The 24,731-nt window shown below is 42.9% G+C and overlaps 1 protein-coding gene across 2 annotated transcripts; it reads left to right on the top strand.

Moving 5' to 3' along the window:
* The first annotated feature begins 7,464 nt into the window (after positions 1-7,464).
* SGK1 (serum/glucocorticoid regulated kinase 1) lies at positions 7,465-14,886 on the top strand. Of its 2 annotated transcripts, none has more exons than XM_052683534.1 (12): positions 7,465-7,732; positions 9,518-9,593; positions 10,227-10,302; positions 10,727-10,831; positions 11,297-11,380; positions 11,484-11,615; positions 11,898-12,010; positions 12,181-12,304; positions 12,606-12,701; positions 12,815-12,970; positions 13,083-13,172; positions 13,664-14,886. In XM_052683534.1, exons 1-12 carry the CDS (start codon positions 7,699-7,701, stop codon positions 13,829-13,831), a joined length of 1,254 nt encoding a protein of 417 aa, XP_052539494.1. In that variant the 5' UTR covers positions 7,465-7,698; the 3' UTR covers positions 13,832-14,886. The 2 variants fall into 2 exon arrangements, with proteins under 2 accessions (XP_052539494.1, XP_052539485.1); XM_052683525.1 differs by lacking the exon at positions 7,465-7,732 and adding an exon at positions 9,245-9,387.
* Positions 14,887-24,731: the final 9,845 nt, after the last annotated feature.

Here is a 24,731-nt window from a genome sequence, read left to right as displayed (position 1 = left end):
TGTAATTGTAGAAAACTCTTCAGCATTATACTTTGGAAGTAAGTGAAGCTGCCACTTGTAGCTACACTGGGCATAGCCTTTCTGTATTTAAACTGTGTATTCACCCTCAGTTGTGAACTTGCCAGTATAAGTGGTACAATACCGAAGGCTAAAAATCTTGCTTTCAATCCCCGTCTCTCTGCACAGTAATTTGCTTAGCCTTTTTTTTTTTTTTTTTTTTTTTTTTTTTCTGTTTCCTCACGTGACACTTCATCTGTACTTCTGAACTGCTTGGTAATATTTTCTATTGGAGTAGACTGAGACATGTTTGGAATTTTCCTGAGTTCCGGGGGTTAATTTTTCTGACGTTCTGTTAAAAATACAAGATTACAGTTGATTATCTTTTTCCTTCCCTTCCCTTCCCTTCCCTTCCCTTCCCTTCCCTTCCCTTCCCTTTTTCCTTCACTTTCTCCTTTCCTTTTTCCTTCCCTTCCCTTCCCTTCCCTTCCCTTCCCTTCCCTTCCCTTCCCTTCCCTTCCCTTCCCTTCCCTTCCCTTCCCTTCCCTTCCCTTTATTAAACCTGTCTTGTATGAAAGATCAGCATGTGATTATTCAGCTAGGTAGAGGAGAGAAAGGCTGCGTGCACCTCACTGCAGGCATAGATCTCAGTGTCACACTGAGAATTATGTACCAACCACACAGCATTTGGCAGTAATTCTGTCTTCCAGACATGCTCTTCCTTGTTCCTAAATGCAAATATTTTCCAAAAATATCAAAGTGCTATAAGGTTCTTATGGGAACTGCTGCAGAAGTATCAGTAACCACTTGGAGCAGCACCCTTCCAAATCTGCATCCTTTTTTAATGAAGCTAAAATGACATAGCAGCCAATGTGCTTAAGATCAGTAGATTTTATGCTCCCTGCTCAGGTCACGCACTGGCTGAGCAGGATGGGATGCAGGCCTGCCTCCAGCTCCAGCTGTGCCAGCTGAAGTGGCTGTGCCCAGATGTGCCTGGCTGACTCAGGCACCTGAGTGGGAGGTTGCATGTGGAGACCTGCCAGCTGATCCGCCCAGCACCTGAGTGCTGATGAGAAGCTGCAGGTGTGCTGGGATGAGGAAGACCTTGGTGGAAGCTGAAAGGGTCATGTACTCTCAACTTGGTGTTCATTGCATGATTATGCATGCTTGGGTAAGTGTCTATGCTTGTCAAAATCTCCTGATTATTTTCCTGGAACTGGAAGAAAATTTTGAGATAGATAAGCTTGCATTAAGGGGAAGAAGCAAGAAGCCTGGACCTGAGTTACATTGTAGCAAACACAAGCCAGCATTATGCAGATAGTCAGGCCAGATGTCCTAGTAGATCCTTTTGGTCCTCAAGGGTAGTAAACTTATGGCCAAAACATTCAAGCTCAGATGACTCAAGTGAAGGTCTTCTTTGTGGAGTCATGTACACCACTTTAAAAAAATAAAAATAAAAGCAGCTTCTATCAAAGTAAGTGAAACCAATATCAAAGCTTCCTACTTACTTACTTTAGGGCTTAAGACGTTAAAAAGATTTGGACTAATTGGAGTACTACAAAGAGATACACAGTGCAGTGAATGACTGAGCGGTTTGAAAATAGCATCTGGAAGTGAAAGAAGGTCATGATGCAGAAGTTTGTGGCTTGTTCTTTCTGCATCTGCCTGTGACAAAGGCTGTGGGACTTTTCTGTCTTATGATAATATTTTTTGTGTTGATCCTGTGCTGCAAAAGGGGTGTTTCCCCATGTTCAACAGTGACAGGTGATGTTGCCATTTGCCAGTTGAATGTATGTATAATTATGGAGGCTTCTCTTCACCACAAATCTGGATTCAAGTGACTATCTAATAACAAGAAAAGTTTTTAAGTGACAGTGTTTCTAAGTCCCACATATTTCTTTGTTGTCAGTTTTCTTGCTGGGATGGGATCCAGGGCTACAGTAATGCTAGATAGATACCTAGGCAGGATCCAGAAAGGTGCAGCAGGTACTCACAGTGCCTGCTCTGGCTGATGGTGATACCATCCTAAACTGTCTATTTACAATATGTGTAATTGCGCAAATGAGGTTGGCAGATATGGAATAGATATTGCTGCACAGCAATCATAAAATTACATAATGATTTACGTTTGAAGGGACCTCTGGAAGTCATCAAACCCAATCTTAATCTGTTTATTACAGTGGGATAAAGTTAACTTTGCATTTAATTTTTGGTTCTGCCACAGACTTCCCTGGGATGAGGCACCTTGTCTTCCCTGTGATTTAATTCCTGCTGATATAAAATAGAACTAATGCTTTCAAATCTCACTGACATGTTATCAAGAATGGCATAAGGCAAGATATGTCAATTACGTTTGAGAGAGCTGGTATGTCTTGTCTACCCAGCACAATAGAGAACATACAGGGATACTAACTTGAAACCAAGATGTACAATTGATCCTTGAGGAGCACTGTGGAGAGCTATACTTATGTTACAAGGCTTCTTCCAGGTTCATAGCTAGACTGTCAGGAATTTATAATGTATAGTACTTGCCCTAAGCTTTCACTTTTTATATGAATATGTAAGAAATAGGGAAAAAATGGCCAGAGTCTCAGCTCTCCCCTGGTATGTTGAACACATGATCCTCTGAAGTAATTGTGCACCTTTTACATGTGAAATTTCAGAAATAACAAAAATATTGTTATTGATTATGATTCAAAAGTACCTCTACCTACCTGTCAGTTTCAAGCCCAAATTATTTCAACTAAATATTAGGCATTGCCTAAGTCAGGCCATATATTCACGAAGTCACCTCTGGGGAGCTTATTTTCTCTTCTGACCAAGGAGGGTACCTTTGGTGACTATATGCCTGCTTAAAGTGCCAAAACTTAAGGAAGGTACAGTGAATTAATATATGAGTAGATATTTTGACTCTACTTTGGACCACTTGCCTAGGGCAAAATTAACACTTCTTCTCTAATACTCTAGTTTAAACTAACTATTCTACCCTCAGGAATACTGTTATAACCCCACTAAAAGCAACAAAAACAAGTAACCAGGTAATAACTATGTCCTGAAACTATAGATCACTGGAGATAAATCCCCCCAAATAAAGGCCTGTTTAACATACATGTTGAACATTCTTCTGCCCAGGAAGCCCCTCATGCCTTCCAAAATAAAATCTCACAGAAACAGTAAGGAATAAGAAAGCAGTTGACATGATGGCAAGAGACACAGTGGTATCACCAAAGAGAAAAGATTAAGACCTGAAAGTGTAAGCCTGACTTTAGCATGCCTCAGTTTTCATGTCCTGCTCACCCCTGAGAATCCACGTTGCTGCTTCAAGTTATCAGCTAAATGAACCTCTCTCTAGCAAAAATTCCTCCCTTTGTCTGATTTGCTCACTATTTATGGTACCTTAACTCCAACGCTGCTGGAGGGCTTACAGGCTTGAAGAGATCTTTCTTTTAAGATAATGAACGACAATGGTGATGATGGGTGTTGTATACACATAAAAGGGACTGAGATATCATGGTAGAAAACACCTTGTGGAACATGAGATGAAGAGATAGGGGAAAGTCAGATGATCATTCAGTTAGCCTGGATATCATTTGTATTTTAGCACAAGTATTTAAGTGAGAGGCATAGGGAAACTTGTTCAACTTGCGCTCTCAGAAGAAAATGCCTAAATCCATCTTTGCTATCATCTTTCAATAGCTGAAGTTTTCAAGGGAAAATCTCTCAGATTAAGCAGACAACGCATGCTTATACTCTTCGTTCTGGAGCATGTACCAGCTGCTCACATCAGCCTGCCTTGTGACCAAAGGAGAGCAGCAGCATTAAGAATCTTAATCTTCCTCACAAGCCCTTTTTTATCACCTTCCCATCCTATATTTTCACCTCAATTGCCATACTGGCCTTGCTCATTTCTGATGAGACCATCACAGCACATTATTTTAAGTTCATAATAACAATAATGAATTCAAGTTTCTGTCACCTAACCTGTTTTAATGACTGTAAGCCAGAGAGGCTGCACAACAATGCAAGGACTTACACTAATCTGGGCTGTGAGGGGGGCACATTCTAAGGAAGGCAAACAAATAGTGGCAACATTGGCTCATAAAGTGGTAGGGACATCTATGTTAGATCGAAATCACTGTGCTGAAGTTAAAATGGAAGCAAGGGGCATCATTTATCAGCTATTTTAGCTAGAGGTCAGTGCATCTAGAGGATGCTGTAATTTTCCACTGCTTTCTGCAAGGACGGGAATTACTTTTTTCTCAGTACAGCTCTGCTCCACTCTGTGATCCTGTGAGCATAATCCCTTGACACTAAAGCCTCTTATTGACAATGCAGTAAACCTGCTCTACAGGCATCAGAAAAGGGAAATAAAAGATGTTCCCAATTTGGGTTTGGCAAAACATGACATTGAAATCAGCTAGATATTTCCAGATCAATAGGAGCTTCAGTCAATAACTCTCCTTTCAGAATAATGCCAGCAGACCTGTTGACAGCACTCAGAACCTTCTGATTTAAAATCTCTATTTGGGTTATTGTTAAGGCTGTTATTCAATTCTTATCTATTTGTTGCTACTCATAGACACCATTTGTGGGGACAGCCTGAAAATCTTGACTGAATGCTTTGGCTGTTCTGCATGAACATTAGTTATAGGGTCATGGACTCGTTTGTTGGGGATTTACAGGAGGAAAGCAAAAGCTATTTTTGGGAGAATTTGGTTCTGAGCTCAGATGCTGTCAGGAGCACAGCCTCCTTTTGCATCCGGGATAGCGTCATTCCTGCAGTCCAAGGCCTGAATCCCATCTTTGTTTAATTAACCTGAACTTAATTGTCACTGAAAATATTTGCAGAATTTTGTGAAGCTTCCGCTCAGTCAGCCAAGAAATTCTAGGAACAGCTCAACCTGCCACATCCTAAAGTTGAGATCCAGCAAGATAAGATGCAGGAATTCATTCCCTTAGCACTGAACTCATTGCCAAATTGAAGTTCAGAAGCTATCTGAGAATCTAATTCCTGAAGGATGGAGGCATGAAGGACAGGCGTAAATCATTCCACAGCACACAATGAGCACCGGGACATAATCAGAGGAAGAGAGTTCACAGAATCCAATTACTGAGTGGGCTATGGGAGCATCTGACCTTCCTGAAGGACGAGAGGGAAAAGTTTCTGTGCTCACGAGTACAGTTGAGCAGGACAAGCATCCATTCACTGCAGATGAGATTCCTCCAGCAAGACTTGTCAAGGGAGACACGTTTCCACAGGCAGCATCTGCTGAAGGTGTTTCCAACACAGAATCCCACCAGTGTTGTGTTGTTTGTCCTTTAAGATAAACTGAACCACATTCCCCATGAGTTTTACCTTGAGCAAGTCTCAGCCTCTGTGTAACAGGACCTAGGGTTACCCATAGATGCCACATATGGGCAAGGACACACTGCGCTAGCTCTGCCTTGATGTCTGGGAAACCCATTGCTGCAGTAGGGCTGTGCCTTCCTGCATTTCTGCCAGCCCCACAGCTGGGCTCTGACTTGGATGCTGGCATGGCGTGAGGGGTGACGAGAGTCTGCTTAGCCGCTGATACTCTTACATGCAGCAGAGTTACTCAGCAGTCATGCTTTGTACTAGGTTACAAAATTGAATCAGTTACCTGCCTTCTTGCCAGCAAGCAGCAGTTTCCAGGTTGTGTAAGTGGGTTAAATTGTGAGCACAGACCAAGAACAGTGTCTCTCAGAAGGGGAATGGGAGAATCATAATGAAGGTGTGGAACTGAGTCCATGAAAGTCAATGTATGGGGTTACCTGCACCAGCAAACACCAGCACTTCCAAGGGCTCTGGAGCATGTCCAGAGAAGGACGGCAAAGCTGGTGAGGGGTCTGGAGTACAAGCCTTACGGGGAATTGAGCTGAGGGAACTGGGATTGTTTAGACTGGAGAAAAAGAGGCTCAGAGGAGGTCTTATTGCTCTCTATAACTCTCTCTATAACTGCCTGAAAGGAGATTGTGGCAAGGTTGGACCGCTTCTCCCAGCTAACAGTGATAGTACAAGAGCTAATGGCCCCACGTTGCACCAGGGGAGATTCAGGTTGGATACTAGGAAAAAAAAATCTTATCTGAAGGAATGGTGAGGCAATGAAACAGGATGCCCAAGGAGGTGGTGGACTCATCATCCCTGAAGCGCTCGAGAAACATGTGGATGTGGCTTTTAGGGACATGGTTAGTGGGCATGGTGATGATGGGCTGATGGTTGGACTAGATGATCTTGGGGATCTTTTCCAATCTTAATGATTCTATGATTGGACAACTGCTCTGTGATGTGCCCCTGAAGCATCCCTGACTCCCAGGAGTTTGTGGTTCAGGAATACAGTGGGTCAGACATGCTGCCCTGGCAGCTTACAGCACTCAAATAGGTTTTTTTTCTGTTAAATTTGTGCAGCCATTCTTGTGCAGCTCTGTAGTTCTGCAACTTTTCATACGCCATTTCCTTTTTCATTTTGAATGTTCTAATACTTCATTACTTAACCTTTTTATTATTATTATTATTATTATTATTATTATTATTATTATTATTTTAAAGAAAGAAAAGAAAAAAAAAGAAAGAAAAGTATTAATTTAGAAGTTCAGGAAGATAGACAAAAATTTCAGTCCCAGAGAAAAACACAGTGTGAAACATCATTGTAACTGTTGGATTCTTCCCTTGCGTGTACTTATCAGCACACTCCTGACCCACCGCCTGCATAAGTCATTGGTGCAGACCATTGCAGTTTATTGATGCTCCCAGAACTCCTGATGCTTTTCCATGAGACTCAGCTCTTGAGTAATGGGATACCTCTTGGCTACTTCTCGCTCCTCTATGCTCTATCTTCCATTTCAATGGAAGATGTTTTGCTGACATCGCTGTAGAGAAAAGCTGTAGAACGTATCCTCGGGGCACTCGAGCTTCTAAGAACGCAGTTGACGGCTCCAGAGAAATAACAGCAACGCGTTCCATGCGAAGGAATCGCATTAAACACACCCACTCGGTGATGCACGGGCCGCTTCCCTCCGGAGGGGAGGGGGCGAGGAGTGGTACCCGGACCCATCCCACGGGGCCGCGCAGGTGGGCGCCGGCACGGGCGGGCGGACAGCGGCTTTCCGCAGCGGGGCGCGGCCGGGGTGCGCGGCGCCGGACCGGGCGGGAGGGGGGCGCCGCCGGGGCGCTGCCGGCGGAAGGCGCTGGGTGCCAGCTGGGAGCGGGGCCCGGCCCGCCTCGGCGCTATCCGGCCGCTGCCCCCCCCCGCAGGAGCAGCGCCTGCGTTGGCTCCCTGCCATCTTTTTTTTTTTTCTTTTCTTTTTTTTTTTTTTTTTTTCGAAGGGGGGGTCGAGAGGGCAGCGCCCGCTTCCGTGGGTCCGGGAGGGCAGGGCCGCCCCCCCGCGCTGCCGGGGTTTGTGCGCGCGTCTCGGGCTCCCGCTGATGACAGTAATTTTGACGGCGATGTTGCAATGGGGCAGAGAGTGCGGGGCGGCCCGTGAACTTTATAACGCTGCCTCATGTAAATCGCCCTCGGCGCTGCGCTCATAAGCGGGACAGCAGGAACGGTGCCGGCCTCCCCCTGCTCGCCGCCTCCCTCCAGTCCCGGAGCCGGCCAGGAAGGGCGCGCAGTCGGGATTACGGCAGCCCGCACGCAGCTGCAGCGCACTGCTCCGCGCAGAGCCCGCATCCCCGCGGCGATGAGGGGCAAAGAGGAGAAATCTTCACTGAAAGGTGGGCTCCGCTGCGCTCTGTGGGGGCTTTTTGCAAAGCGCTCTCGACGGAGAAATAAAACCCAGTGTCGTGCGCAGGGCTGGAGCACGGGAAGGGGTCAGGAGCAGTGGCACAAGCAGGACGCGAAGAGGCGGCAGCGGGAGGGGGGTTAAAGGGAGGGGGTGCCGGTTGTGCGGAGGAGAGGGGGACAGTACCCGGGGGGCTGCGGAACGGCGGCCGCCCGAACGGTGGTAGTGTAGAGCATTGGTCTTGTCGCAGCCCCGGAGGGGAGCGCTCCTGCTGCTGTCCACCCGGCTTTTTTTTTTTTTTTTTTTTTTTTTTTTTTTTTTTTTTTTTTTTCTGTCTTTTTGTTTATTTGTTTTCTACTACTGAAAGCGACAGTTTTAGCAACAGAGGGAGGACGGCAACAAGTAGGAGAAGACAGAGCCCCGCCGGCTGCACTCAGCCTTCCGTGCTGCTCCTTGTCGCCCCTTCCTGCCCTGGCGCCGGCTCGCCTCCGTCCCCTGGAGCGCGGCTGCCGCCCTCCCGGCTCTGTTCGCTCCTTCCTCTGTCGTTGTAAAACTGTTTGCGAGAGCCGTGACCGTCCCGAAGGGTCGGTCCTCTCCGCCGCGGGCCGTGCTGTGCCGGGCTTGCTCCCCGTTCCCGGCCCCGAGGAAGCAGCCGAGGGATGCCGCCCAGCGGCCGCCTGGGGTTTCTGGACGGGGGGGGCGAAAGGAGCCCCGGGGGGGGGGGGAGGGGGGGGGGTGATGGGGGCACGGCGCAGCTGGAGCCGCTGGCGGCAGCCCAGGAGATCTGATATGAAATGAGTGCGTGCGTAGTGCCCGCCGGGCGGAGAGTACCCACGGGGGAGCCGGGGGGAGATGCCCGACCAGGCTCGGAGCGCCCGCTGGGCAGCGGATGAAGCGGGTGCACAGGGAAACAAACTGAGTGGAGGGACGGTCCTCCATTTCTGTTAATTTTTGGGTCGTGCGGTTCTTCGTCATCTCCCCGGCTTTTTCCAGCAGCAAAACTCTGCCCTCTCCTCCTCCCAAGTTCAGGGAACTGGGATTTTTTTTTTTCCCCTACATTTCCCTTTCTGGCACAAAGAAGAAACGTGTGCTTTTTTTTTTTTTTTAATTTTATTTTATTCCCTTTTCCCTTTCAGTAATGTCCCGACCGAGCAACCGGGCGTAGGGCCATTTGTTTGTTTTATTGAAAAGCCGGGGCAGGAAATCTCCTTCTCCTGAGTCACTGTGGCTCCTTCAAGGAAACGTCAAACGCCGCCTTTATCGCAGCTCCCCGGGGCCGGCGACTTTCCGAAGCGCCTCTTTAGGGCTCCTGCACCCGGCCAGAGAGGGCTGCGAGCACGGAGCGACTCGATCCCTCCCCCCCGCCGCGGCGTTATCGGAGGCCGGCAGCCTCTGAGGACGTTGCGAGGGTGCGGGGTGGGGGGTAGGAGGTGGGGGGGACGAGCGAAGCCGCCCCGCCCCGATCCCGCCCCGCTCCGCCGCCACTTAAGCGCCGTCGGGTACTGCTCCCGGGCAGTGCGGTGCTGGCAGCAGAGCTCTCGGTGGCTCCGCAGCCCCTTCCCAGCGCAATGACAGTGAAGGCGGCCGAAGCTTCGGGTCCCGCTTTGACTTATTCGAAGATGAGGGGAATGGTGGCCATTCTCATCGGTGAGCGGGAGGAAGGATGCTCGCGGGCTGCATTTTTTTTTTTTTTTTTTTTTTTCCGGCAGGGCAAGCAGATGGCTAAATGCTCTTTGTTTTTTAACACTCCCTGTCTTTTTTTTTGGTTGTTTTATAGCTTTCATGAAACAGAGAAGAATGGGGCTTAATGATTTCATTCAGAAGATAGCCACCAACTCCTATGCATGCAAGCAGTAAGTATTAGCAATTTCAGACGGGTTTCAGTGACAAGGGAGGGTCAGGTTGGGTTTCAGGAAAAGGTTCTTCCTTAGAGGGAGTTGGGCAGTGGAGCAGGCTCCCCAGGGCAGTGGTCATGTTAGTGAGCTTGCAGAGTTCAAGAAGCTTTTGGACAACACTCTCAGCCATACGATCTGATTTTTGGGTGGTCTTGTGTGGAGCCAGGAGTTGGATTCTGTGATCCTTATGGGTCCCTTCCAATTCGGGATATTCTATGATTCTAACAAATCCCACAGTTGGTTAAAAAAAATTGTTTACTGTAGTGCTTCTGACATGACTGTTACAGAAGAGTTAATTGCTCTTCGAGGTATTAGTCACCTTATGGCAAATCTTCCTGAGCAGGGTTTGGGTGAAATTGGTTGGATGGAATTTCTGTTGTGATCCGTACATACGGCATAAATGCATTTCTTTTTATGGCAGAATTTACATTCTGTAAATTAGTTTTACTCCTTAAGCCAAACAGATTGTTGCTTTCTGTAATAGACCAAGCCCAAACTCTTCTTTCCCCAGCGCAGTCCTTGCTTGCCCTCTGGTGGAAAAATCCACCTGATGTTTTTGGTAATGACTAACACATATTCTCATCATTACAGCCCTGAAGTTCAATCTATCTTGAAAATCTCCCAGCCTCAAGAGCCTGAACTTATGAATGCTAATCCTTCTCCTCCGGTAAGCAGATTTTACGCTCCATGAAGCATTTTTAGAACATCAAATGATCTGATAATAGAAGCGTAGCAAAATTAGCATCACGAGTGTTACTTCAGTTTATAGTGCAGCGATGTAGGTGGGGGAAAAGGTGATCAAGTTAGCCTGGAACTTATTTTCAATGTGGAGAAGAAAATTCTTAAATTAACCTTTATTAGTTGTAGCTTCATTATGCAATGTGACTAAGACCTCAGAATTCTTAGATTGGCTATTGCTGTTATACTTCTCTTGAGTAGTACCAAAGAGTGTAAGTCATCTGGTAGATGTCTAGTTTAAAATTTTAGTGATAAGCAGAGTGTTTGTTCTCATTTTCAAAGTTACTTTATCTATATTAAAAAAAAGTCTCACTGTTTTATGAAAACTGTTTTCTGTGTGTTTGTTTTTCTAGCCCAGTCCATCACAGCAGATAAATCTTGGCCCATCATCCAACCCACATGCCAAGCCATCAGACTTTCATTTCTTAAAAGTTATTGGAAAAGGAAGCTTTGGAAAGGTAAGCATAACTTCTTTTTACTGTAGTTGAATTGCTCTTCAGCTCGTGTATGTGGTGATGCATATGGGCTGTGTTTGTGCTGCCTTTGGTGAATGGCAGTCATTTAGAGCAGATATGGGCAGTGCTGCTGCCCAGCGCCTGGCTCTTCTGGGCTGCAGGGAAGGGAAGCAGGGTGCTGCATTTCTGTGAATCACAGTAGAGCAAGGGAGAGAGTAGGCAGGGGTGGGGGTTCTTCAGCTCGGGAGGGTATGTGTTTCCCTTCTGGAAGGGGAGGCCACTAACAGTAAAAACTAGATTTATCTGTGGGAGTGCTGACAGCTTTAGGTACTGCCAGCACAGAGCTTGCATTATGAGCCAGAGGAGTGGAGCAGTGTTCAGCCGTTAACAGAAGGGATTGTTTTCTGTTGTGTTTACTCTGTTTTGTAGTTTAGCATTTCTCACTTCTGGGAATCTGTCTTCTTTCAGGTTCTTCTTGCACGGCATAAGGCAGAAGAGCAGTTTTATGCTGTTAAAGTCCTACAGAAAAAAGCAATCCTGAAGAAGAAGGAGGTGAGCTGCTTCTTAGTGTTTTTGTTGTGATATTTGTCAGATTGATTTTTACTGCTGTTGCTCAGCAAATACTGTTGCTAAACATTGATTTCCGTGTGTTCAGGAAAAGCACATCATGTCAGAGCGCAATGTCCTGCTGAAAAATGTGAAACACCCCTTCCTGGTCGGACTTCACTTCTCCTTCCAAACTGCAGACAAACTGTATTTTGTCCTGGACTACATCAATGGTGGAGAGGTAAGCAGTAAGAAAATCAGGTAGTATTTCCTATCATGTGTGCAGTAGATTTTTTTTTTTTCACCCTTCCTTTTAAATAAAAATTGCTCCAAGGGGAAAAAAACATGGGGAAAAGTTACTAGAATTAATGTTTCCGGCCTGCCAAGTTTTGGACTACCAAAGGATCGTTAGGCCATTTCCTGCCATTGTTCTCCCTGGCTATATATGTTGAGTCTAATTAAGCTCATTGTTAACAGGCTCTGGCGCCGCTTTACAGAACTTTGTTCTTTCTGTCTCCTGCAGTTGTTCTACCATCTCCAGAGGGAGCGTTGCTTCCTGGAGCCAAGGGCCCGATTTTATGCTGCTGAAATTGCCAGTGCGCTGGGCTACCTGCACTCCTTGAACATTGTCTATCGGTAAGCAATGTTGTTGGACTAAAACAAACCATGCCCTTTGTTTAATAAGCATTAAAAAGTTTACATCGATATTAGCCTAGAGATTATCATTTTTTATGACTTAATGAGTAAACAATCTTCTGACTCCAACTCTTCTAATGAACGTCTTTTTTTTTCATCTTTTCCTACAGTGACTTGAAGCCGGAGAATATTCTGCTTGATTCGCAGGGGCACATTGTCTTGACTGACTTTGGACTCTGCAAGGAAAACATAGAGCACAATGGCACAACCTCCACCTTCTGTGGCACACCTGAGGTACGTCCAGTCCGCAACCTGCGGTCACAGCTCATCATTCCCATGTGCTTTTCTTGTGGGTGAGGCACGTGGGGGTTAGGATGGGTAAGGTGATATCAGACTGTGAGGACCTGTGAGAGCTTGTTGATGAGGGGAGAGTGGCTATCAAGCCCGCTGCTGTTTTTAAAAGTACTTGCATCTTCCTGGTAGCTTAGATACTGTTGGGATTCAGTGAGCTGTTTTCAGTCAGAAATGGGGGGGGACTGTACTAACTAAACAGGTCCCTTTTACTAATGTGCTTCTTTTTCCTTCTCTTCCACAGTATCTTGCTCCTGAAGTTCTTCACAAGCAGCCCTACGACAGGACTGTGGACTGGTGGTGCCTTGGAGCAGTCTTGTACGAGATGCTTTATGGACTGGTAAGCAGTGCATCCTCACTGACAGATCAAACAAGCTCACTGTTGCGCTCTCAGAAGGCTCATACTCATGAGTCAGCCCCGTAACCTTGATCTCTCTATTGCTGTTCCCACAGCCGCCTTTCTACAGCAGGAACACGGCAGAAATGTATGATAACATCTTGAACAAACCATTGCAACTGAAGCCAAATATTACCAACTCTGCCAGACATCTCTTGGAAGGCCTTCTGCAGAAAGACAGGACAAAGAGGCTTGGTGCCAAGGAAGACTTTGTAAGTGCCAAACGAGCAGTTCTTCCTGTGTGCGCTACAGGAAGATGACTAGGTCATATTACTTACATTAGCTGGGGTCTGAATTAATCTATTTTTTTTCTCTCCCTAACAGACGGAGATTAAGAATCATATCTTCTTCTCCCCAATTAACTGGGATGATCTCATTAATAAGAAGATTACCCCCCCTTTTAACCCAAATGTGGTACGTATCACTTCTAATTATAGAATGTGTAAGGAAGTGTCTTCCCACATCTTCGTGGGGTGCCCAGAAGCTAGAGGAAACTGGCCACATGGAGATGTGGTTGGGCAGCACAGCTTTCCTCATGGCCATCCAGACAAGATTAAAAACAAGCAGTAGCTAACTTTTTGCTGATGGATTTTCTAAATTTAGATGCCTTTTTTTTTTTTTTTTTTTTGGGGGGGGGGGGGGGGGGGAGCGGCTCTCTGACAAATAAGTACTTAATTTGTGTGGCTATTTTAAACTAATCCCCATGTTACCAAAGGGGAAGGTAAGGTGCAGAAAGTTGGTAGATTCCCATGCATAGAGCAAAATTTGGCTTGTCAGCTAGTAACTAAGTGCAGGCATCTGGTTGTGAAGGTGGTTCTCTTTTACTGTTCGAGCATTTATTTTTCTCCAGAAAATAGGAAGGTCTGGTCTAAATAGTGTGTTTTTCCTTTTGTCTCCTTCACCAGAGTGGCCCCAATGACCTGCGGCACTTTGATCCTGAATTTACAGATGAGCCAGTCCCCAGCTCTATTGGCCAGTCTCCAGACAGCATCCTCATCACCGCCAGCGTCAAAGAAGCTGCTGAGGCTTTTTTAGGCTTCTCATATGCCCCACCTGTGGACTCTTTCTTGTGAACATTTTTCTTTCTTTCTTTCTTTATAATAATAATAACTATTATTTTTATTTTTGTTTGGCCTTCTGGTGGAATTGCCAGTTGACCGGTCACCTTGAAACAGAATTTGCACATTTCCACCATGGCAGCTTTGCAGCCTTAATTTCAACTACACTGTTTGCTGGAAGCTTTTTTGAAGAGCACATCACTCTCTGAATGAGCTTTGCAGGCTTTTCATTTCCATTTTTTTTTTTCTTCCCCCAAAGTGGTGCTGTCTCCTTGGGAAAGAAAAACAAAAGTGACTGCTGCGATAGACTGCTATGGCAGATTGTAGAGTAAGAATGAGCAGTTTTGAAATCGAGCTCTGAAAAGCCTTGCCTGAAGATCTTTCTGAATGTGATAAGGATTTTATGAAATGTGCCTTTTTCTGATGAGATCTTGTTAGCTCCAAAGCTTTCCCTGTTGCAGAGTGTGTTTCTCAGTTCATTTATGTGGGTTTACTATGTGAACAAATGGTATGCGTGTGGTCTGCGTATTACAGATGGACTTAGTGTAATGCATCAATGTGACACTTGCAGGATACCACAATGTGGGGCACTGTTTGTTTCTTCCATATTTGGAAGATAAATTAAGTGTAATTTTGAAATTTTTTTTTGTAAATCTATACAGTCAACTGAAATTATTGAAATGGGCTCTCAATTACTTGTATCCAAATGCTTGAAGAAAGCATTGCTGCTATGAACAGATTTCTATTTTTAGAAAGGGTTTTTATGGACCAAAATGCCCCAGCTGCAGTCAGTCGAAGCTGTTGGTTTCTCTTTCTTTTTTTTTTCTTGTTTAAAAGATGTCATCTGTAAAATGGGCATTATTTATGGTTTTGGGGGTTTTTCATTCCTGGTTGTATGTATTGTAAAAAATATCTGTACATTCAGTTGTAACTCTAGATGTATATTTAAACTTAAAGACTTAACTTGTAATGTATACCATCATTGTTATGTAATATAATTAACATGGTTATATGTATCATATTTTTTTGTGACCAAACCCATTGGTTTGCAGTAAAATATTGAAAAAATACATCCCTGAGTTGGTCTCTGATGTAGACAAAGCATAACTACACTTCAAGAACTAAGTCACTAAGCCAATTGCATAGCAAAGACTAGATTTACTTTGCCACTGTGCTGCAGTCATATGCTAATGCAGATTTTACTGAGGCCAGTGGAAATTCCTTATCTGGGCATCTGTCTTGGAGCATCAAATGGAGCATCAAACATTGCTGCAGTGTGGTAGGGTGCAAGGTGCCTTGAGCTTGTCAGTGGTGACAAAAGGTACCACAAGGGCAGATTTCACCAACTGACTATATGCTTGCTTGAATGGGGTATATCTGAACTTAAAACAGCTGTTAAATACTAACTTTTATTACTGACTACTGCTGGGTGGCTTGCAAGAGGGACCTGCTATCAACTTTCAGCTAAGAATGAAGATAGCTTTTGGAGTGATCCCATTCAATTTCTTTTTTTTTCTGGATGGATTGAGTGCTTGCACCTTGTTTACAGTTTCTATTTCCTCTGGTTACTGCAGTTGGTGTTCCTTGCAATTTGGATAATCAAAATAAGCAGTTGCTTGGAAAAACCTGGATAGAGTCTGCTGTAGCTCAGGTCATTGCAATAGTTTCACAGGGGTGATATTTCTGTTCACTATGTTCCTGAGATACAAGTGTGCAGTAACTTTCCATCTTTCATTATTGGATATAGGAGAGAAAAGCAGTGTGTTGCTCCAGCTATGAACTGTGTGTTTGGGAGATCACACTCAAAGTTGAAAATGCTAATTTATAGCAGCCAGGAAACCCCTCTTCTTTCAGAGCATATTAAGATAGGAAAGGGATGCAGCCACCTTCCCCCTTAAATTCAACAACCCTTGAATTCATGTCATCAGTAATTCTTTGAATAGTGTTCTGATGGGCCTTGCAAAGTTTCCACAGCTATATAGTGTGCCTGAGACATCTTTTGTGTTGATGGCTCCTAGGCCTCTTGAAAGACCAAGAGAAAATGAAACTGGACTTGCTAAGCTATGAAATTGTGATATGTTCTATCTTTGCCTTCTGTTTCCGTCTCACTGGCAAGGTGCTGCACGTAGATATGCAAGCAGAGAAGTGCAGCCCAAATGTAACAACACAAAATATACTTTCTACTGTATTCAAGAAAAAAAAAAAAAAAAACAAACCACTGGAGGCATTAATAATGAAGAAACGGAACTTCAGTGACTCAGAGATGTACACTGTGTGCATTTAATCTTTGCCAAGTACATAGTATAATTTTAATGGGTTACATTTTAAAAATGGTCTGATTGTAATTTTAAGTATTCTACCATGTATAAACTCGTTACATTGCTACTGCTTTGTGCAAAAGTCTGTGACTGTTAGCAATGAATATTCAATGCACCACCTCCATTTTTTAGCGTAGGAAGGGTGAGTAATTTGCCTGTGTTTTCAATCTGCCTGAATCTAACCTACTAAAGGCATGCCTGAAAGGAGATAGTCTACTGGAGTCAGCTGTGCTATAACTGCCATCTGCTTGGGAAGCTTTAGTTAGCAGGGCAATTGAGAGAAACAAAATATCATATTATATCCCAAGTAGTGAGCATGGTAGGGTCCTTCTACACTCATTGGACAGTGTGTACTGATGGTAATACAAACATAAAAATGCACAGGTTCAGATATTTTACACAGTCCTTTCTGTATGATTTGTCCCAATGCATTACAAGCCTTGTTTCATTTCATGAACCTTAGGGAGTTAATTGAAACTTATTGGTGATGAAGGCGTTCTTCATATACTCTCTCTGCAATCAGCAGAGTGGCAGGCACTTCTGGAGAGCTATCTGTATCTTAAGTTAAAACAGGAGATGCCTCTACATGTTTCAAACGCTGTTATAAAGTAGTTTATAACCATCTGCCATTCACTTATTTTAAAGATCTTCCAGAAAATAATTAAGAACAAGACTTTTGTATAGCTTTGTACCTGAAGTGAAAAATTTTTACAAACACTAGAAAAAAAATTGAGGGACATGGCTCAGAAAAGAGATTTGAAGGTGGTCCTAATTAGGCTGGTGTACTTAAAGCATGATGACGTGGATCAGGGCCCATCTGCAGTATTCAACATTACTCTCCTATTTTGCTGTAGCACTAGCTCTACAGATACTTTTGTGATACCATGTGGACAGTTTTCCCCAGTAGAAACAGTAAAATAGCTTACGTTAATTGCGGTTTCTGACACTCCCCACACCTACTATTTTTTTATGTCAAAGTCAACATATAAAGATTGGGATAAAATTTTCCATGTTGGCTGGGACTGTCTCTGGAAAGTTTTCATGGAAATGCTTCCAAAACTTTAAAAAAAAAAAAAAAAAAAAAAAAAAAAAATGCAGATAAGTGTCGCACTTAAGTTTTGAATTAGAGGCAATCTGGTCAGCAGATTCTGTTATTGTCAGGTAAGGCATTAGATAAAAGTTTTTTTCTTCAAGAGATTGAAGCTTAGTAATTTATTTCCTCGCTGTAAAGGTAGGGTAGGTACTCTACAATACTCTTATATAATGACTACAAATTTCCACTCGATCACCTGCAGTTGTGAAATAAGTTTTCCAGCTTTGCTCTTTGGAAACCCAGAAGAGAGATGGGGTCTATTGTTTATTCAGGAGTTTCCTCCCATGTGTTTGAATATATAAAAGTGATGAGAGGGAAAAAAAAGAAGAGTGAACCTCTACTGTTCTCTACAGAGTAAGCACAGCCTAAAGAACCCAACCTGCTCTCACCTTGTGCTGCACTGCCAAACGGCCTTTGCACCAATATCAAAGGGCCATAGCCATGTCTGGAGAAGGCAGTCAGCATCCACATCCATTCAGTCTCTGGTCTTTGTACATGGTACCATGAAAACAGTGATGGTGGAACTTTCTTGTGCAAGTGCTTAGCTGTACCTCAATGGGAAATCCTTTGAATTATCTCACCACTTATGCCAATATTTGCTTCTGCACACAGCTGGAGGCCTCTCTTCAAGCCATGCTGCCCTGCTATGGGCTCTTTTGGGTCTCGGTGCAGGGAGGTGGTGTGGGCTCAACATAAGTCTGGACCAAGGGTGACATCGTGTGGTCAGGTCGTGTAGTGTCTAGCTTCTGAGTGGCCTTAAGCACTCGGCAGTACAGATATCTGTTAGCTTGTCTATCTCGAGATTGCTGTCATTCTGCACCTGGCTCATCAATTGCTTTAACTTGCTATTAAGAGATGAGAGTGGTCTCAGAATTCAAGACCTTGTTCCACACGGGCTTCATCTTCTGATGACAGATGGTTTTCTTTCCTGAAGCTGGGCAGACTGCAGTCTGCCCAGACAAACCCCTCCCTCAGTCAGGTGCCGTCCCTCTGTAATACCTAATACCCCTCTCTAGATCCACCAGCCTTTGAGATGCTCCCATCTGACACAAGTGTTCCCTCCATTTATTTAATTACTCACAAGTGTTTCCCGCATTTTAGTGTTTTGGTACATAGACTGTCAACTGCTACAAAAACTGTTTATTTATTGCCTCCCTCCCTGTCCTCTAGCAGGTAAGCCCAAGCTGTGACAGGAAAACAACATGCACTATGCCAATGGACTCCTTCAGCAGCTCCTGTGTGGGACAACTGAACTGTTCAGTGAATGGGCTATAGCCTGCACTGGTTTGTTCAGGGAGGATCTGTTCATTGTTTTGGTCCTCTTCGCTGTGCAGGGGAATATGAGGAACCCAGTGGTTTATGCAAGGCCTCTCATTTATGAAGAGAAGATATCCCACTGCTCAGACTATCTCTTATGAATGTAATGTATGAAACACATGAATAAGTTGTTATTAGGATAAGGCCTAAGACTACTTCAACTTTATCCTTTTTTTTCAGTACTCGTAAACATCCTCCTGCTTCTTATGATCTATAATAATAACAGTTCTCTGTTGGTTTGATACTGAGATTTTCTGGTCTTTTGAGTTTGAAAACAGAATTAAAATTAGTATATTGGAGATGTAGTACAGAGATCAAACTGTTTCAAAAATATATTCTAAGTCAGTTACTTTTTTTGCTGTTCCCAAGGAGATCAGTTCATTAGTTCAGGTAAATGAATATGTTGCTGTGATGACAGCTGAGTAGATATCTCCAAGTACAAAGTATATGCTATTCAGTGAAGTTTCCTGCTGAGAACCGTGCTGTATCAATTGCATTGTATATGCCAAAAATAGCCTTTAAGTGGATTAGAACAGAAGTAATAGATGCCATACAGCCATAGTTGAAGACTGACTGTACTAAGGCACATTGAAATAAGAAATAGAGCCTATGTGCGAGTATACAGGGACTCAGCTTTTCCAAAGGGACAAAATAACATGCTGACTTCTTTTAATCAACAGTCACACAACAAGCTATGGGAGATGCTTCAGTGAATAATGGTAAAGAGGGTCTCAGACGTGACATGTTTCCAAATTTGGGCACAAAGTTGCTCAGTGCTCCAGGATCACTTGGCATCAGGGTTAGGAGCACACTGCGTATTCTGGGGTAGATGTTATCCTTAAACTCAACAACCAGAAGAGAGTGGTATAGTTATAAGTAATTCATCTGCTATCATTGGTGACTAGAAGCTGTAGAGATAGATTGATATAAAAAAGACGCAGGACTGGAAATCATGAAACTCACTAGGGAGCTGAAGTATTTTACCATTTCAGTTGCTTGCAAGTCTTGTAAGTCACTGAAACAAAATTAACAAAGAAAAGCTACATTTATTTAAAACATCACTGCAAGCCAGTACAAGTCGCATCAAATGTGACTATGAACATACTGGAAAAGCATGGGTTTTTAAATTCTGGTTTATAGGTAACTAGTAATATATTACTCCTTATTCCATGGTCACTAAAATGAAATGTCAGCAGCTGAGAACCAGGAGAGAAGGGGAACAAGTGTTCTATAAACCGAAAAGTGCTGGAGAACAAGAAATATGAAAGCACAGGGAAAACATATTTTTGAACTTTCTGAAGCACTTTAGCTGCCTGCCCTGAAATATATGTGATAAATTAAAAATTAATCACATGACGCTACATCTTTTAGCATGTTTCCATCATGGAAAATATTGTGACAGATAATGGGAGAGTGCTGGAAATAGGTAAGATGCTGGAAATAAATAAGATACTGCAACACTCCATTAGAAAATCATTTGCAGAGCTTTCCATGGAGAAGTGAAATTATGTCCAAAAGTGTGTGCAAATATTTAAACTTCTTCCTACTACTTTTTTCATGCAACATAACAGTGTTGTTAGAGAAGCCATACTGCTAACACCAATCAAACTAATCAAACCAAACGTTTGATGAGGGCGTGTTATTACCATCTGGGTCAAAAATAAATTACCAGCTGTTCTTAATAAAATGCTTGAGTAATTACTACTAGCCAGATTATAGAGGTTGCCAATACATCACGCACACAAAGCACTCACTCCAATTCTGCCTTTGGTTTCAGTGAAGCTGTTTACATGAACAGAAGTTAACATCAGTGAGTACCTGCTCCATCACTGAACATTTGATAGCTCTGGCTGATGTATTCAAATAACCTTTTTTCGTGTGTGATTCAATGCTTTTCAGCATTCCATCTCAACTATGTGTGATAATGGATAAGCTGGACAACCATTGATTTTCATGTCACTTTGATTGCAACTGTCTGAAAGGAAACATTTGGTGACAGAAGTTGCGAATTACTTTGTCTTAATTAAGTATTGCCTATCAAAAGAGCTGTGGTAACCTACACTCTGTCTTGCTAGAAGCTGCATGGTGAACGTTAGAGGGTTCTTTAACAGTTCATTTAACCAAAATGGGAGGGCTCCTGTAAGTCCTCCTTTCTGTCATACCCTGGGGCCAGCAGAGAGGTGGGGAAGGGAAGCTGTAATGCAGAGCCCAGGCTCCATTTTAGCAAAAGTTTTTAAATTGGCTCACCATTCTCATGGGTCTGCTACTGATGGTTTTCCATAGGCTATGGAAAACTGATCCCTTTGAATTCTCTGACTGTGACTTGAGATTACAGGTGGCAACTATGGGATTTGATGGGTGCCAGCTGTGGGCACCAGCAGGCCTTTCCTTGTTTCATTTATGAGTCCGCACATCAGGCTCCGGGCTGTGGACTATGACAGCAATTTTGCAGCACATACTTGCAATTCTGATGACCTCTGCAATATTTTTAATGGGTACCCATGTTTGAGCTGTAGTCCTCACATGAGGGCCCTTGGGGAAACTCTATGATCTTCTAAATAAGTATAAATTGAATTTAGATAATCTCTTAAGTGTGTTCACGCATCTGAGTTTTTTTCCTTTCCATTACGCAGTGAGGCCTTGGGTCACTCCAGAAATCTAGAAATGCTCAAATTAAGTGTTGGTATGCATTTTAATTTGCCAAAATTATTTTGAAAACCTCAATGATAATGAAATAAGGAGAAAAAAAAACAAAAAAAACACAACAGCAAATGAGCTTAATTCTTGCTTCTCTTTCTGATAGTTTGATTCTGTTACAGCAAGGATGACTCTTCTGAAATTAATATGAGATTCTGCTGTGCAATAAAAAAATAGACCAACTCTTTTAAAATTTCATGCAGGTTGTTACAGTGAGAATAAATTTTGACAAGATATACTTACCTTTTTCTGCTAGAGACAGTTTTATGTGACAGATCGTAGTTTTAAAGGAGACAAATGCCAAACCTCTGTGAAGTGTGAGGAATTGCAAACAGGCTACTTGCATCTATTTTATGAGTGGATTTGAACCAAGTGGTAGGTTTTTTTTTCCTCACATGTAGCAAAGTATCTAGTCTCTATGTGTTTCTTCCATTTCAGTTATGCTCTTTCATACATTGCAGCAAGTATACCTTCATATTATCTTGTCATTTTATGAGTCCTTTTCAAGTTAAAAAAAAAAAAAGTGAACAGGTTCCAGAATTTTCTTTCTGTAGACACCATTTAAAAACAGACATCAATACCCTTCTCTGGATGAGTGTTCAAGAACTCAATTTTCACTGCTGTTGTACTCCTGGTACTGTACTCATGGCTGATGGATGACATTCACATATACTGTATTATTCATGCAGCTACACACAGTACCAAAAGCCATTACATGTGGAGATAAAATATGCCTATAGTTTAAAATGCAACAGCTATCTATGTGACTACATATTAAAAACAGGACCTATTTTATCTCTCTATTTATCCAACATCTAGTAGCAAATTATTCTATGAAACTGCAATTACAATTTTCTTTCACAAAGATTACAACTAAAACCCATTGGCCCAGCTGTCTGTGACCCTCTGCACAGTCTTTTGTGTGTCAGATCCCAGTCTCTCTGAATCCTCAGATTCAGGCAAGGTTATGTTCTATGGTGCAAGGAAATATCATGTCTTCTCATAGATAGTGCTGTAGTTTCTTACACATTACAGTGTACTGCAGATGGGTTTCTTTCCGAGGCTTTTGATTCAGGTCCTCCACTGATCATGCATGGCACAGCAAGCCCTAACAGCCTGTTTTTTTGTTTGTTTGTTTTCTTTAAGCTGTAGACAACATTTTTAACAATATGCTGCCAAATATGTGAAGTAGGAATTCATATATTTTTATGGTCAAAACAGCTTTTCCCACATCCTTTCACTTTTTACTTATAGGAAAGATTTTATCCTGCTTGAAATTTCATGAAACTGGTAGTTACTTGCTGTAGAATCATTAAGTTCCACATTAGTCCAGAAAGCTTTAAATCCAAACAGGAACTTATTCCTATGTGAAAGACTACAAACTTTGTTTCAGTCATTTTTTAACTGGCCAGTTTTTAAAAAGGTAGACATTAAAAAAGAAAAAGAAAAAAAAAAAAAAAGGTGGGGAAAAATCTTGTTATTTATGCCCACTTGAATTATAGTGACCCCAACGAGTCATCACAGCTTACCTGAGGTTACACAACTGAAACTGAAAGCAAGGCTTGGCCATCATGGTCATTACTACTTAATAACTGAGTCCTGCTGAAGAACAAAATAGCCCAACAGTAATCTGTTCCCACGATGCTATCTGCTTTTGTTTTTAGCTCTAAGTACAATGCTTTCCATTATCCATCCTAAATTTAGAATATCTGTCTTTACAGGTTTAAAGTCTTTTCTTATGCTTGCCATAGATCAGGATTGTTTTGCAACAGCCCTAAATAAAGTGAGGCTCTAATGCTAAATTACTCACTGCCTAAGGACAAAAATACACCAATTACACGATCAGGATATAAAAAGGATGTCAAGAATCTTTTGATTGTAAGTGTGGTATTTCCAGGAAGCTTAGCTGTGTATACTGTGTCTTCTTTTTGTTATTGAAATTTGCACTCCAAAAAAGCAGCTGGAAAAGGACTGTTACGAAAATGAAAAATTACTTCAGAACCAATCTGATGACATCATCCACTTTCTTCCTTTGCACAGGGTCATCCTGCCAATATATTCTGGAGTGAGGATTATTGATTTCTCACACTATAAATTCTTGATCAAAAAGGCATTTTTATTCTATTTGTTTAAAATACTGTGTATTGGCTTTCCCAAATTAAAGCCCCTTAATGACATCTCCGTAATAACTTGAATGACAAGTTAATTCATGTTCCTAAATTAATGAAAGAGAATTTTTCAATACACATATGAAATCATTGCAGATGTACTCTAATATTTTCTCATTCTCAGCATAGGAGTTTGGTCTTCTGCCTTCATATCTCAGCAATATTCAGAGCCACACAACCAGACAGTTTTTCTCCACTCCAAGAAACTGAGATGAGAAGATTCTACCTCATGGAGTTCACCCAACACTACATGACAAAACTCTCAGTTATTTATTTAGGAATAGGCATGGTACTGCATCATAGAAATAGAAAGTCCTGTTTCCTAACCTCTTACTTGAGCCTCACTCTGGGAGCATGTTTACCCTGCAGCTGGGATGTGACTGCACGAGTGTATAGGCATCCTTGAACTAGATTTAAGGTACCTGCAGGCTGCTCTTTCTGATAGCAGGCTGCTTGGCTGCTCAAATACGTATTCTGCTTCTAAACTGGGTTTGGCAGTCTGAATTAAATTCTGCCGTGGGAACATTGCTAACTTGATTGATGTTTATCCTACACAACTCTGACAGGAACTGCAAGCAAGGCGTGACAGCCTGGCTTTCAGTGTGGGCTCAGCAAACCTACAGGGGACATGCAGTGCTTGCTTCAGCGATGAGCCTGTGCAGAAAACACGTGTGTTGTTCTTCACTTCTGTATATATTAAAGTTGACTAGATGAAGTTTTAACCAAGTACATTTCACTGTCCTGTCATCCTACCTTCATCTGGCAGCAAACTTCTCACTTTTGCTGATTCATAAGAAAGAGGGGTGCCAGGTCATACCTCACAATTAATGTCTTCATGCCAGTTCCTGCCACAAGAGGACAGTATGGGAGCTGGACTGTGGCCACAGACTGTCTCTGCTCCTGGACTTCCTTTGTATCTCTCTTCTCCTCGATGACCTTAGAGTTGTCACATTAAGGAAATACTGAATGATCAGTCCCTGCTATCCCTCTCAGCATCACTTGTGATTTATAGGCAACCAGCTAAAGGTGAGAAAAAGCAATTACCAAGAGGGTGAACATCCACAGTTTCGCGAGAGGCCAATTTTTCTCCATCCCAGAGTCTTTAGCCATGTACGCTACTTTGTTTTGGTTTTTTTCTTTTGCCTCTGAACAAGGGCAAAAATGATGTTGGCAAGGACTGAGAGAATGGAAGGAGTGTCATGCTCTTTAGCAGGTTTTTCCTGAACTACACAGACAGACTTCATTTCAGAGATACTGCTGCTGAGAAGTGTTAGCTGCCATTGGTTAAAGGCAACTGATATCTGTCAAGTGCTGTAAATAAT

This window comes from Tympanuchus pallidicinctus, unplaced genomic scaffold (assembly GCF_026119805.1).
Source record: "Tympanuchus pallidicinctus isolate F22 unplaced genomic scaffold, pur_lepc_1.0 scaffold1, whole genome shotgun sequence".
NCBI lineage: Eukaryota > Metazoa > Chordata > Aves > Galliformes > Phasianidae > Tympanuchus > Tympanuchus pallidicinctus.
Note: the sequence above shows the minus strand (reverse complement) of the source record. Positions and strands in the feature narration are given on the sequence as shown.

Coding starts and splice junctions, on each gene's coding strand:
- SGK1 (XM_052683525.1), top strand. CDS start 9,309: ATGACAGTGAAGGCGGCCGAAGCTTCGGGTCCCGCTTTGACTTATTCG. Junction 10,832..11,296: donor GAAAAGGAAGCTTTGGAAAG/GTAAGCATAACT, acceptor GTCTTCTTTCAG/GTTCTTCTTGCACGGCATAA. Junction 12,702..12,814: donor ACGAGATGCTTTATGGACTG/GTAAGCAGTGCA, acceptor CTGTTCCCACAG/CCGCCTTTCTACAGCAGGAA.